Source organism: Hyla sarda, chromosome 1 (assembly GCF_029499605.1).
Source record: "Hyla sarda isolate aHylSar1 chromosome 1, aHylSar1.hap1, whole genome shotgun sequence".
Taxonomy (NCBI): domain Eukaryota; kingdom Metazoa; phylum Chordata; class Amphibia; order Anura; family Hylidae; genus Hyla; species Hyla sarda.
The window spans coordinates 73,398,161-73,413,051 of NC_079189.1; the positions used below are offsets into that span (position 1 = coordinate 73,398,161).

At 43.7% G+C, this 14,891-nt stretch overlaps 1 protein-coding gene across 1 annotated transcript in view; it reads left to right on the top strand.

Moving 5' to 3' along the window:
- RBPJ (recombination signal binding protein for immunoglobulin kappa J region) overlaps positions 1–14,891 on the top strand; it is a 98,674-nt gene that overhangs the window by 74,311 nt on the left and 9,472 nt on the right. Inside the window, exons 5-8 of the mRNA XM_056551613.1 lie at positions 7,085–7,259; positions 7,799–7,936; positions 13,397–13,509; positions 14,431–14,571. Coding sequence (XP_056407588.1) covers positions 7,085–7,259; positions 7,799–7,936; positions 13,397–13,509; positions 14,431–14,571 — 567 coding nt within the window. The remainder of the gene's footprint in view (positions 1–7,084; positions 7,260–7,798; positions 7,937–13,396; positions 13,510–14,430; positions 14,572–14,891) is intronic.

Genomic DNA, 14,891 nt, shown 5'->3' on the forward strand with positions numbered 1-14,891 from the left:
AACAGCCAACAGCTATTGAAGGTGTATGGCCACTTTAGAAAAGGGAACTGCACTACACCGTAGATAAGGAAAGATCAGCCAGAATAATTTTATGGGAAACGCAAGAATTTACTTATACATGTCAAGGGAGAATAGTAAAATAAAATGTCAAAAAAATGGAAATAAGCCCCCAATAAAAGTTTGACTCCCTCTCCCCTTTCCCATGTCTTTAAATAATAAAATGTAAGCAAAGTTTTTAGTTTAGTTAACAGCTGGAGACCCACAGCTTGGAAACCACTACCATGGGGACTAATCTTTTGATTGCGGACACAGCATTAATGAGTGTTTTCTGTGATCCATCAGTATTGGATTTTGAGGCTGCCTGCACGGGATGGAGTCAGGTAGGGGACCCCTCTGCCTGTCCTCTCAGCTAATTGGGACCCTGCAATTTTGCCATGGTATCCTGCTCAGCTCAACTGATCAACTGGTCCCCGGTGACCCAGAAAAAAAAGGGTGATAGATGATGTCTCGGATGGCACCTATCACCCTTTACCAACACGAGTGAGGTGGCACTGGTGCCACCTCACGATAGTACTGATTCGTTGGCCGTTACTGGCCAACAAATCAGGACTCCCACTGGGGGTGTAGCTAACGGCACCTGCTCCGCCCCCATTCCGGAGAGCGGGTGCCAAGAGAGGTAAGGCTGCCTCCTGTTGTTGCTTGGAAACAACTCCCAGCATACACAAAAGGGCATGCTGGGAGTTGTTGTTATGCAACAGCAGAAGGCACAACTACAACTCCCAGCATGCCCTTTTGTAGTTTGTGCATGCTGGGGGTTGTATTAATGCAACAGCTGGAGGAACATTTTTCTATGAAAAAGTGTGCCTTCAGCTGTTGCATAACTACAACCCCCAGCATGCACGGACAGCCAAAGGGCATGCTGGGAGTTGTTGTTTTGCAAAAGCTGGAGGTTTGCATCCCCCCACAATGTGAATGTACAGGGTTCATTCACACGGGCGGGTTTACAGTGAGTATCTCGCTGCAAGTTTTGAGATGCAGCAAATTTTCTGCTGCAACTCAAACTCCCAGCTGGAAACTCTCTGTGAACCCCCGCCCGTGTGAATGTACCCTAAAAACTATACACATACACATTCCCCTACACAGTTACACCAACCCCCCACAATAAAAATGAAAAGAATCTTGTACGGCAGGGTTTCCAATGCGGAGCCTCCTGTGGTTTCGAAACAACTCCCTTTATTGCTGGACAGCCATTGACTGTCCAGGCATGCTGGGAGTTTTGCAACAGCGTGAGGCACTCTGTTTGGGAAACACTGCTGTAGGGTATTTTTGGTATCAGAGGGAAGTGTAAACCATTGGAACAGTGGCCTGTGCAAATGACATTTTTTTTTTTATTTTCATGGACCACTGTACAAAAAATTTGTCAGACACCCGCGAGGGGTGTAGTTTCCAAAATGGGGTCACATGTGGGGGGTCCACTGTTCTGGCACTATGGGGGCTTTGTAAACCCACATGGCCTTCAATTGCAGACACATTCTCCTCCTCTTCTGAGCCTTGTAGTGCGCCCGCAGAGCACTTTACATCCACATATGAAGTATTTCCATACTCTGAAGAATAGGGGTTAAAAATTTTGTGGGGCTTTTTCTCCTATTACACCTTGTTAAAACAAAAAAATTGGGGTAACACTAGCATTTTAGTGAAAAATATCAAATTATTCATTTACTCATCCAACTTTAGCGAAAATTTGTCAAACACCTGTGGGGTAAGGCTTTATGTTCCTTGAGGGGTGTTGTTTTCTAAATAGTATGCCATTTGTTTTTGTTTTTTTGTTTTTGTTCTGGCACTATAGGGGCTTCCTAAATGTGACATGGCCCCCAAAAAACAATTTCAGCAAAATTTGCTTTCCAAAAGCCAAATGTGGCTCCTCCTCTTCTGAACATTGTAGTTTGCCCGCAGAGCACTTTGCGTCTACACATGGGTTATTTCCATATTCAGAAGAAAGGGGGTTACAAAGTTTTGGGGGCATTTTCTCCTATTACCTCTTGTAAAAAAAAAAATGGTAAATTTGTGGAATAACTTGCATTTTAGTGAAAAAAAAATCTATTCATTTATACATCCGACTTTTAAGAGAAAGTCCTCAAACACCTGTGGGGTGTTAAGGCTCACTGTACCCCTTGTTACGTGCCTTGAGGGGTATAGTTTCCAAAATAGTATGCCATGGGGATTTATTTTTGCTGTCCTGGCACCATAGGGGCTTCCTAAATGCGACATGCCCCACAAAACCATCTCAGCAAAATTCACTCTCCAAAATCCTATTGTCGCTCTTTCCCTTCTGAGCCCTCTAGTGCACCCACAGAGCACTTGACATACACACATGAGTATTTCCTTACTCGAGAGAAATTAGGTTACAAATTTTTAGGGGATTTCTCTCCTTTTACCCCTTGTACATTTTCAAAAACTGGGTCTACAAGAACATGCAAGTGTAAAAAATGAAGATTTTGAATTGTCTCCTTCACTTTGCTGCTATTCCTAAGAAATACCTAAAGGGTTAACATACTTACTGATGGTCATTTTGAATATTTTGAGGGGTGCAGTTTTTATAATGGGGTCATTTTATGGGGTATTTCTAATATGAAGGCCCCTCAAATCCACTTCAAACTGAACTGGTCCCTGAAAAATTCAGATTTAGAAAATTTTGTGAAAAATTGCTGCTAAACTTCAAAGCCCTCTGATGTCTTCCAAAAGTAAAAACATGTCAATTTTATGATGCAAACATAAAGTAGACATATTGTATATGTGAATCAATATATAATTTATTTGGAATGTCTATTTTCCTTACAAGCAGAGAGCTTCAAAGTTAGAAAAATGCAAAATTTTCTGATTTTTCATTAAAGTATCGATGAAAATTTACCACTAACATAAAGTAGAATGTCACAAAAAAACTGTCTCAGAATCAAATTCATAGGTAAAAGCATCCCAGAGTTATTAATGCTTACTCTGGTGGAAAACTATTTTTTTTTATTATTTATTAATCAACTGGTGCCAGAAAATTAGGTTGCATTGCACACCACGTTTTTGCAAGTTCAGTTCCTGTATCAGATTTTTGATGAAAAACGGTTTCCTCAAAACCTGACCAAACTGTACTGAACGTGTGTACAAATTTCAACCTGTATACGGTTAAACGTATACGGTTTGAAAAATTATGTCCGGTTGCATCAGTTTTTTGTAAGAAAAAAAACGTATACGTGTTTATCTTTTCATTCTATTTTGAATAAAGTTTCACTTGTTTGATTGAAATTCCAATAAAAAAAACTGTGGAAAGTCAAAAAACGTATGGTGAAAACCGGATAGAACCGAACGCACATATGGTTCTGTACGGTTCCCATTGACTCCCATGTTAAAAAAATAAATAAAATAAAAAAACTGTTTTCACCCGGACCAAAAAAGTGGTAGACTACGGTTACGGGTAAAAACACGGACAAAACTGTATAAGAGACAAAACTGACTAAACCGGATGATGGGTTTGACATATGATTTACAATGTTAAGTCAATGCATACGGTTTTTAACTTGAAACCGTATACAAGAACTGTATAGCAAAAACGGGGTGTGCATGCACCCTTAAAGAGATTTGAAATGACTTCTATTGAAAAATCTTTACCCTTCCAGTACTTTAGAGCAGCTGTATGCTACAGAGGAAATTTTTTTCTTTTTGAATTTTTTTGTCTTGTCTACAGTGCTCTCTGCTGACACCTCTGTCCGTGTCAGGAACTGTCCAGGGCAGGAGAAAATCCCCATTGCAAACCTATGCTGCTGTGGATGGTTCCTGGCATGTACAGAGGTGTCAGACAGAAAAGAAATCCAAAAAGAAAAGAATTTCCACTGGAGTACCCCTTTTAACCCCTTAAGGACCCAGCCAATTTTCACTGTAGGACCCAGACATTTTTTGCACATCTGACCACTGTCACACTTTAAACATTAATAACTCTGGGATGCTTTTACCTTTCATTCTGATTCTGAGTTAGTTTTTTCGTGACATATTCTACTTTATGTTAGTGGTAAAATTTTGTCGATACTTGCATCATTTCTTGGTGAAAAATTCAAAAATTTGATGAAAAATTTTAAAATTTAGCATTTTTTTAACTTTGAAGCTCTCTGCTTATAAGGAAAATGAATATTCCAAATAAATGATATATTGATTCCCATATACAATATGTCTTCTTTATGTTGGCATCATAAAGTTGACATGTTTTTACTTCTGGAAGACATCAGAGGGCTTCAAAGTATAGCAGCAATTTTCCAATTTTTCAAAAAAATATTCAAAATTGAAGTTCTGTTTTGAAGTGGATTTGAAGGGCCTTCTTATTAGAAATACCCCATAAATGACCCCATTATAAAAACTGCACCCCTCAGAGTATTCAAAATGACATTCAAATGGTTTGTTAACCCTTTAGGTGTTTCACAGGAATAGCACCAAATTGAAGGAGAAAATTCAAAATCTTCATTCTTTACACTGGCATGTTCTTTTAGACCCAGTTTTTGAATTTTTACAAAGGGTAAAAGGAGAGAAATCTTCCTAAAATGTGTAACCCAATTTCTCTCGAGTAAGAAAATACCTCATATGTGTATGTCAAGTGTTCGGCGGGCGCAGTAGAGGGCTCAGAAGCGAAGGAACGACCGTGGGATTTTGGAGAATGAGTTTTTCTGAAATGGTTTTTGGGGGGCATGTCACATTTAGGAAGCCCCTATGGTGCCAGAACAGCAAAAAAATACACATGGCATACTATTTTGGAAACTACACCCCTCAAGGCATGTAACAAGGAGTCCAGTTAGCCCCACAGGTGTTGGACGACTTTTCGTTAAAGTTGGATGTGTAAATGATTTTATTTATTTTTTCACTAAAATGCTAGCTTTCCCTAAAATAAAAATTTTTTGTAAGGGATAATAGGACAAAATGCCCCCCAAAATTTGTAACCCCATCTCTTATGAGTATGGAAATACCCCATGTTAGGACGTAAAATGCTTTGCGGGCAAACTACAATGCTCAGAAGAGGAGTCACATTTGGCTCTTGAAAAGCAAATTTTGCTGAAATGGTTTTTTGGGGGCATGTCCCATTTAAGAAGCCACTATGGTGCCAGGACAGCAATAAAAAACCCACATGGCATACCATTTTGGAGACTACACCCCTCAAGGCACGTAACAAGGGGTCCAGTGAGCCTTAACACCCCACAGGTGTTTGAAGACTTTTCGTTAAAGTTGAATGTGTAAATGATTATTTTAAACCTCCAGCTTTTTCCAGACTACAACTCCCAGCATGTACTGACAGACCGTGCATGCTGGGAGTTGTACTTTTGCAACAGCTGGAGGCACACTGGTTGGAAAACCTTCAGTTAGGTTCTGTTACCTAACTCAGTATTTTTCAACCAGTGTGCCTCCAGCTGTTGCAAAACTACAACTCCCAGCATGTACTGATCGCCAAAGGGCATGCTGAGAGATGTAGTTATGCAATAGCTGGAGGTTCACAACTACAATGCCCAGCATGCCGAGACAGCTGTTTGGACATGCTGGGATTTGCAGTTTTGCAACATCTGGAGGGCTACAGTTTTAGAGAACACTGCAAAGTGATCTCCAAACTGTGGTCCTCCAGCTGTTGCAAAACTACAAATCCCAGCATGCCCAGACAGCAAACAGCTGTTTGGACATGCTAGGAGTTGTAGTTTTGCAAGATCTGGAGGAATACAGTTTAGAGATCACTGTATAGTGGTCTCTAACTGTAGCCCTCCAGCTGTTGCAAAACTACATATTCCAGCATGCCCAAACAGCTGTCTGGGCATGCTGGGAGTTGTAGTTTTGCAACATCTGGAGGGCTACAGTTAAAGACCACTGTATAATCGTCTCAAACTGTACCCTCCAGATGTTGCTAGGTAACTCAACAGCATCCATCGGGTCCAGCCGCACATCATCGCTGCCCGCCTATTTCCGTCGTCCGCTGCCTCCTGAGGGGAAAAAAATATTACTAAATCAACTAAATGCCTCATCATCTCCCCCCCCCCCCCCCCCGTGCCACATCTTTCCTCTCCTTATATCAGCCCCAGTGCCACATTTACCCCCCTCCTCTGATCCCCTGTGCACCTTCTTTCCCCTGTGATTCCCCCTGCCTGATCATTCCCCCTCTGCTCGTTATCACCCTCCCCCCGCTCATTATCCGTGCAGGCAGAGGCATAGACAGTCAATGTTGCCCCGTTGTGAAGTTTTTGTTATGGGTATTTGTTTCTGCTCTGGACAGTTCTTGACATGGTCAGAGGTAGGGATGTCCCGATACTAGCATCGGTATCGGGGCCGATACTAGCCATTTGCATGGTATCGGGGTCTCATTCAATGTCCCCGTTACCTGCTGCTGCACCTTCCTTATCACGGCCGCTGCCCCGTCCTCCCGTCCGCATCATGGCATCCTATGGAGAGGAGCATGTGACACACACGTCACTCCGCCTCCTCCACTGCGCTCAATGTAACGCTATGGAGGAAGCAGAGGGACGTATATGTCACATGCTGCTCCATAGGACGCCATGATGCGGATGGGTGAACTGGGCTGTGGAGCGGCAGCACCTGACAGAGGACAGCCGCAGGGGAGCTGTCTATAAGGAGGGGGCTGCAGTCTACAGGGGGGCTGCTACTAATATCTAATGGGGGACCTGCTGTCTAAAGGGGGGGGGGGAACCTGCTGTCTAAAGGGAGGGGGGGGGGGGAACCTGCTGTCTAAAGGGAGGGCCTGCTGTCTACAAGGGGGGCTGCGGTTCACAGGAGGGGGGGGGGGGGCTGCTACTAATGTCTGCAAGGGGATACTACCTACTATTAAAGGCAATCTTACAGCAGAGTCACCTGCACTAAGTTGAATTTATAGATAGTGCAGGTGACCCGGAGGATTAAGATTTTTTTTTATTTATTTATTTTTAAATAAAAGTAATTTACAAATCTTTTTGCCACCAGTTGATTTTAAAAAATGTGTTGTTTTCCACCAGGGTACCCCTTTAAATGCATTATGTATACTGCTTACTCTTTACCAACCTATGTTAATTTCTCCCTCCAGAACTATTGCACTGCCAAAACCCTGTACATATCTGACTCAGACAAGAGAAAGCACTTCATGTTATCAGTGAAAATGTTCTACGGGAATAGTGACGACATTGGCGTGTTCCTAAGCAAACGTATCAAGGTTATCTCTAAGCCATCGAAAAAGAAGCAGTCGCTGAAAAATGCAGACTGTAAGTATGAGGGGTTTACCCTTTCCTCTCTGCCATCTGCCCCACAGTGCATTGCAAATGTGTTAGGAATCACAGTCTATCACATGGAGGGAAGCTGTTAGATACTATAGGGATCATTAAATACACACAACCCTGGCCATCTACTATCATGTCAAACTTTTATTATCTTAGGTCATTGTTTCCCAACCAGGGTGCCTCCAGCTGTTGCAAAACTACAAATACCAGCATGCTGGAAGTTGTAGTTTTGCAACAGCTGGAGGCACCCTGGCTGGGAAACCCTGTCTTAAGTAGATATTCCCATATATATTGTGTGACAAGAGTGTATACATGTATGGGTGTTTGTCATTTAAGTAGATAATGGGGAAGATTTATCAAAACCTGTCCAGAGGAAAAGTTGCTGAGTGGCCCAACTCGGCAACGTTTCCTCTGGACAGGTTTTGATAAATCTCCCCCAATGTCTCCATCTTACATCTGGAACATAGAGAATATTTCAGAGGGGAAATGTTGTATTTTCTAACCGAGACCCTTTCTTCTTGCAGTATGTATTGCATCAGGGACAAAAGTGGCACTATTCAACCGCCTGCGATCACAGACGGTCAGCACAAGATATTTGCACGTCGAAGGCGGAAATTTCCATGCCAGTTCGCAACAGTGGGGAGCTTTTTTTATTCATCTTTGTAAGTGCAGTGTTGTATTTTGTGCCTTGCGTATTCTGACACGATGGGGCAGCAAAAATCAGGTTGCACCAAAATACTGGTGACATGCTTTGCACCACCTTTATTTTTTTTGTTTTAGACACTTTTGTGCCTTGCTTGAGTAGTAGGGCATGTCTTAGTTGAAAAGGGGATGTGGTGTGACTGTCTTTCTGTGTTTAAAAAATTTGGCACGCATTTTTGGCTTAAAGTTAAAGGGGTACTCCGGCGCTTAGACATCTTATAAGACGCCTGATCGCAGGGGTCCTGCCACTGGGGACCCCCGTGATCTTGCACGCAGCACCCCAGTTAAAATCAGTCCCCGGAGCATGTTCGCTCCGGGTCTGACTACCGGCGACCACGGGGCCGGTGGCGTGTGACGTCACGCCTCCGCCCCCGTGAGACATCACGCTCTGCCCCTCAATGCAAGCCTATGGGAGGGGGCGTGACAGCTACCCCGTGGTTGCCGGTAATCAGACCCGTAGCGAACATGCTCCGCGGTCTGATTTTAACTGGGGTGCTGCGTGCAAGATAGGGGAGAAGATATCAAAACGCCGGAGTACCCCTTTAACCGTTTATTGGGTGTTCTAAACTTTGGTTCCAACTTTAAACTTCCTAGCCTATCTGTCAAATAGCATGAGCCACTGTGATAAATCTTGCACATCTAGTCAAAGTTTACACTGTCTAAAAATGACCGTTTCAGTAAATCTGTCCATATGTACGGGTAAGGCCCCTTTCACACTATAAATTCATCAGTTTTAAAGACTGATTACAATGTTCCGTTATGAAAACCCTTAAAATCGGCCGTTACAAGATCCCATTATAGTCAATGGGATTTTTACATTACATGTTTTAACCCGTCATAGCCCGTGCATGCACTATTTCTCCCATTACTTTCTCCCGTCACAAAATAACGTCCGTTATTTATAACGGATGTTGATGGGTTTAAACGAATGGAGAAAATGTAAGTTGTTGTGTCAGCGCTTAACAATGATAATAATTACAGTATTGATTTGAAATCTAGAGTAATACTACGAATAATGGTAACAACATTTATATTAGAAATAATACTATCTGATATAGGTTGTTTTTTTTTTTTGCATATGTTACTGATAATTACAGTTAGGAGATATATATATATATTATTTCTTTTTTAACAATCTATATTGCACTTTGGTAATGATGATCATTCCACTTACGGTGTTAGTATGAAGGTCTGGGTGACGGTACCTCCGGACATCTGTTTCGGTGGAGTCTGTGCGCTCTGACCTAATGGCGTATGCCAGGAAACTGCTAAATACGTTAGAATTGATCCACACTGAATCAGGGCTGTGGAGTCGGACGAAATTTTGGGTACCTGGAGTCGGAGTCGGCAAACAATGCACCGACTCCTACTAAATTTTAGATTGGAAAAAATAAATTAAAAAAAAGCAAGTTTAAATGTCCCAATTCACAAAAAGTTATAATTAATGACTTCTCTACTTTAAGAATAAAGACCAATGCATGCAGTGCCTCTCGTAACCGCAAAACAAACACGTTAAGTGACCGTGGAGAAGCATGCTTTTCATGTGCTTCACTATATGGCACGCAACGCACAATTAGGAGCAGCAATACTTATACTTTCCGTAGTGTTGTGTTCTGCTGTTACAGGGAACCCATGGATAACCTAGCCTCTCACTGATAAGGGATTACCATATTTTTCGGCATATAAGACGCACCCAATTTTAAAGGAGGAAAATCTAGAAAAAAAAGATTCTGAACCAAATACTGTAGTAAAATATTTTATATCAGTATAGTTCCTCCACAATGGTTGGCAGTATAGTTCCCCCACAATGGTTGGCAGTATAGTTCCCCCACAATGGTTGGCAGTATAGTTCCCCCACAATGGTTGGCAGTATAGTTCCCCCACAATGGTTGGCAGTATAGTTCCCCCACAATGGTTGGCAGTATAGTTCCCCCACAATGGTTGGCAGTATAGTTCCCCCACAATGGTTGGCAGTATAGTTCCCCCACAATGGTTGGCAGTATAGTTGCCCCACAATGGTAGACAGTATAGTTCCCCCACAATGGTAGGCAGCTCCTCCCCCCCACAATGGTTGGCAGTAAAGTTCCCCCACAATAGTTGGCAGTATAGTTCCCCCACAATAGTTGGCAGTATAGTTCCCCCACAATGGTTGGCAGTATAGTCCCCCCACAATAGTTGGCAGTATAGTTCCCCCACAATGGTAGGCACTGGCAGCTCCCCCCCCACAATAGTTTGCAGTATAGTTCCCCCACAATGGTAGGCAGCTCCCCCCCACAGACATACAGCTTCCAGCCATATACAGTGTACGGCTGGAGGCTGTATGTCTGTACTGCTGCCCCCACAGTGTTCCGGTCACCGCTCCTCTGGCCCGGTGTCACAATCTACTGCTATGGCCTATGGACCATAGCAGTAGGTGCCGGGACCGGAGGAGCGGTGACCGGAATACTGAAGATAACACACCGCCAGTCACTTACCAGGCCCCGGTCGGCGCGCGTCTTCCTCCGGTCCTCCGGTGCCTCTATGGTTGTACGCACGGGATGTCACTGAGGTCCTGTGCGTACAACCATAGAGAGGCGGAGGATCGCAGGAGGACTGGAGGAGGGCGCGCATCGGCCGGGGAATGGTGAGTGACCCGCGGACATCCTTATGTCCCGAAAACATTTTTCGGGACATAGCGATGTCCGGCATAGGAAAACCTATGATTTTATCTGCCCGGGCCGGCTCCTGTGTGCGGCTGCAGGCGGGGGCCGGCCAGAGCAGGTAAAAACTAATACTGTATATTAAAAACCAGGGGGCCTCCAGCTGTTGTGAAACTACAACTACCAGCATGCCCAGACAGCCTTTGCCGGTCCAGGCATGCTGGGGGTTGTAGTTTCAGAACAGCTGGAGGCACACTGGTTTTTAGTATACAGTTATTAGTAATTCACTTGCCCGGTGCCCGGAACTGTATGTTCCCATCGTAGGGCAATAAACATAGCCGGTGTGAGGGGAAAAATTGTACCGCACCGCCGCAGCCTCTGTACTTACCGCTGACTTCCGGCTCTCGCCCGCAGCAGCCTCGGGCGTATATTCGCCGTATAAGACCCACCAACTTTTCCCCCCACGTTTTGGGGAAGAAAAAGTGCCTCTTATACGGCGAAAAATACGGTAAGTAAATATGTTTTTTGCAGGACTAGAGACACTTGTATAAGTGTAGGGAATGGAGGGTCAATAGTTCAAGTCTGAAGCTGTAAACCATACGAAAAACTACTGCCATTCAGCTAAGGCTATAAAAATTTGTAAACTCGATTGTTAGCTTAAAGGGGCTACGCCCCTAGAAATCTTATCCCCTATCCAAAGGATAGGGGATAAGATGTCAGATCGCCGGGGTCCCGCTTCTGGGGACCCCCGGGATTGCCGCTGCGGCACCACGTTATCATTACTGCACAGAGTGAGTTCGCTCTGTGCGTAACGGCAAGCGATACAGGGGCCGGAGCATCGTTACATCACGGCTCCGCCCCCTCAATACAAGTCTATGGGAAGGGGGCGTGGGGGTCGTCACGCCCCCTGCCATAGACTTGCATTAAGGGGGCGGATCGTGATGTCACGAGGGGCGGAGCCATGACGTCACACTGCTCCGTCATTACGCACAGAGCGAACTCTCTCTGTGTAGTAATGATAGCGCGGTGCCGCAGCGGCAATCCCGGGGGTCCCCAGCAGCGGGACCCCGGCGATCTGACATCTTAAGATGTCTAGGGGCGGAGTACCCCTTTAAACTTGACTATGGGATTCTTCTAGGGAAATCATGTTTTATAATAAATGCCCCTTCCTTGATCCTCCCACTGCCCTATCTTCAGCAGCAGATCAGCACACAAACTGTTCAATACAGTAGACTGTTGGCTTCCCAGCCAGTAGTCCTGTGGTAATGACAGGTATGTTACCTTTCTTTCCTTCAAGGAATGTATAAAATACATTTGCATATTAATACAGAGGAGTCGGAGTTGGAAGTACAAAAAACTCCGGAGTCGGAACATTTATCTACCGACTCCACAGCCCTGCACTGAATACTGTAGGTTAGCCGGGTCATTTTTTTTCCCCCCCAAAGCGTAATCAGCCGGTCGTTGAACTTTTGACCCTCCATTCCCTACACTTATACAAGTGTCTCTAGTCCTGCAAAAAACATATTTACTTAATCCCTTATCAGTGAGAGGCTAGGTTACCCATGGGTTCCCTGTAACAGCAGAACACAACACTATGGAAAGTATAAGTATTGCTGCTCCTAATTGTGCGTTGCGTGCCATATAGTGAAGCACATGAAAAGCATGCTTCTTCACGGTCACTTAACGTGTTTGTTTTGCGGTTACGTGAGGCACTGCATGCATTGGTCTTTATTCTTAAAGTAGAGAAGTCATTAATTATAACTTTTTGTGAATTGGGACATTTAAACTTGCTTTTTTTTTTTTTATTCCAATCTAAATTTAGTAGGAGTCAGTCAGCGCATTGTTTGCCGACTCCGACTCCAGGTACCCAAAATTTCGTCCGACTCCACAGCCCTGATTCAGTGTGGATCAATTCTAACGCGTTTAGCAGTTTCGCGGCATACGCCATTAGGTCATAGCGCACAGACTCCACCGAAACAGATGTCCGGAGGCACCGTCACCCAGACCTTCATACTAACACCGTAAGTGGAATGATCATCATTACCAAAGTGCAATATAGATTGTTAAAAAAGAAATACTATATATATATATATCTCCTAACTGTAATTATCAGTAGCATATGCAAAAAAAAAAAAATGTGTGTATATATATATATATATATATATATATATATATCAGATAGTATTATTTCTAATATTAATTTGGTTACCATTATTCGTAGTATTACTCTAGGTTTCAAATCATTACTGTAATTATTATAATTAAGTGCTGACACCACAACTTACATTATCTGTATAGTAACTATTTTTAGTGGTACAGCAGGGAACCAATAGTAGGTGTCATAGCAGCTAACCAACTCCATAAGCGCCAGTGCACAGATATTACTATTTTACAGGTTTAAGCGAATAATGTAAAATCCCCCAGACTATAATGGGATTTTGTAACGGTCGTTTTTAATGGTTTTATTAACTCGTCATTATAATGGATCTTTAAAACGGACATGTGAAAGCAGCCTAATGCTTCACATAGGTTTAAGTTGTGGTTATGGTGGATCACTGATCACCTTGGACATTACATAACTATGCTTATGTGGTTTTGCTCCTACTTTTGGATATGACAGTGTTATATTGTGCAAATTTTTTTCTGATAGTAAGATCATAACTTAATTTCTTAGCTATCTTATTGCTTAAACTCACATGGGTAATAGTTGCTGGGGATATGAACACAGACTTTTACAATGATCAGCAGCACATCTGTGAGACATTTCTGTGATTTCTGCAGTGGACGATGATGAATCAGAAGGAGAGGAATTCACGGTGCGGGATGGTTACATACATTATGGACAGACAGTAAAACTTGTATGCTCTGTTACTGGCATGGCACTCCCTAGGCTGGTAAGTAGTAGTTTATTACCTGCGAAGATTAACACATGTTATCTGGAATATATTAGAATATCTGTACCCTTGCGTATGGACATAAACATTTCTTAATAGAGAACAGGTTTCTTATGTTTTAAGGTGTAGGGCCTCCTTATTCTGTTTGACCCACAGCTATTCCTCCTATCCTCTCCATACACATGCACACTTGGTTCAGTCAAGTGTACATGTGTATAGACATAGGAATAGGTCTCTGTGAAACACCTCTGGCAGCAGCTAATCTGTAAAGACAAAAGCATTAAAGGGGTACTCCACCCCTAGACATCTTATCCCCTATCCAAAGGATAAGGGATAAGATGTCTGATCTCGGGGGTCCCGCTGTTGGGGACCCCTTCAATATAGCATGCGGCACCCACCTGTTTCTTGTCCAGAAACGCTGTGACGTCATGACTCTGCCCCCGTGTGACGTCACGCCCCGTCCCATAGACTTGCATTGAGGGGGCGGGGCGTGACGTCACATGGGGGCGGAGGCATGACGTCACGGACTTCCGTTCCCGTGGTCGCGACCCAGACCCTCCAGCGCTTCCGGACAAGAAACAGGTGGGTGCCGCATGCAATATTGCCGGGGTCCCCAGCGGCGGAACACCCGCGATCAGACATCTTATCCCCTATCCTTTGGATAGGGGATAAGATGTCTAGTGGTGGAGTACCCCTTTAACTCTCCAATCTTTCTACCACGAAAGAGGCTTCTCACCCCCATACGCCATTAGTCCCACTATGCTGCCTGAATCTGTGGGACAGGCTTTCCTCTTTTGTGCATGAGCTCATTTAGACTAGTACATAATGCAGCCCTCATCTATGAAAACTGTCAAAGCTTGTCCTCGTTTCCTTTCTTGTCTTCATGACCAATCCTTATGGCTTGTATTTTGTTCTATGCAGATTATCCGGAAGGTGGATAAACAGACTGCTTTGTTAGATGCAGATGATCCAGTTTCTCAGCTTCACAAATGTGCGTTCTACCTGAAGGACACAGAGAGAATGTACTTATGCCTTTCTCAGGAACGAATAATCCAGTTTCAAGTGAGTGTTTGACCCTGTCCGTTTCTGGGAAGAATGACAAGGCAACTTGTAGTGTTATACATTGTGAAATGCTCCAATGGGTTCTCTTCTGCACATGACATCTTCAGGGCAAAAATTGTGGAACATAATCTTCACAAACTTTGTGAAGCTTATGTGGAGTTTGACTTCAGAGTGAATCATGATGAATATACCCTGAACACAGTCCCTGCATTAAGAACACTTACTCCATATAGTGTTGGTCCACCATTTTGAACAATCACGGCTTGCAGGCATCTGGGAACGGATTCCACAGAGTGCCAAACATCCTTCATACTCTACCC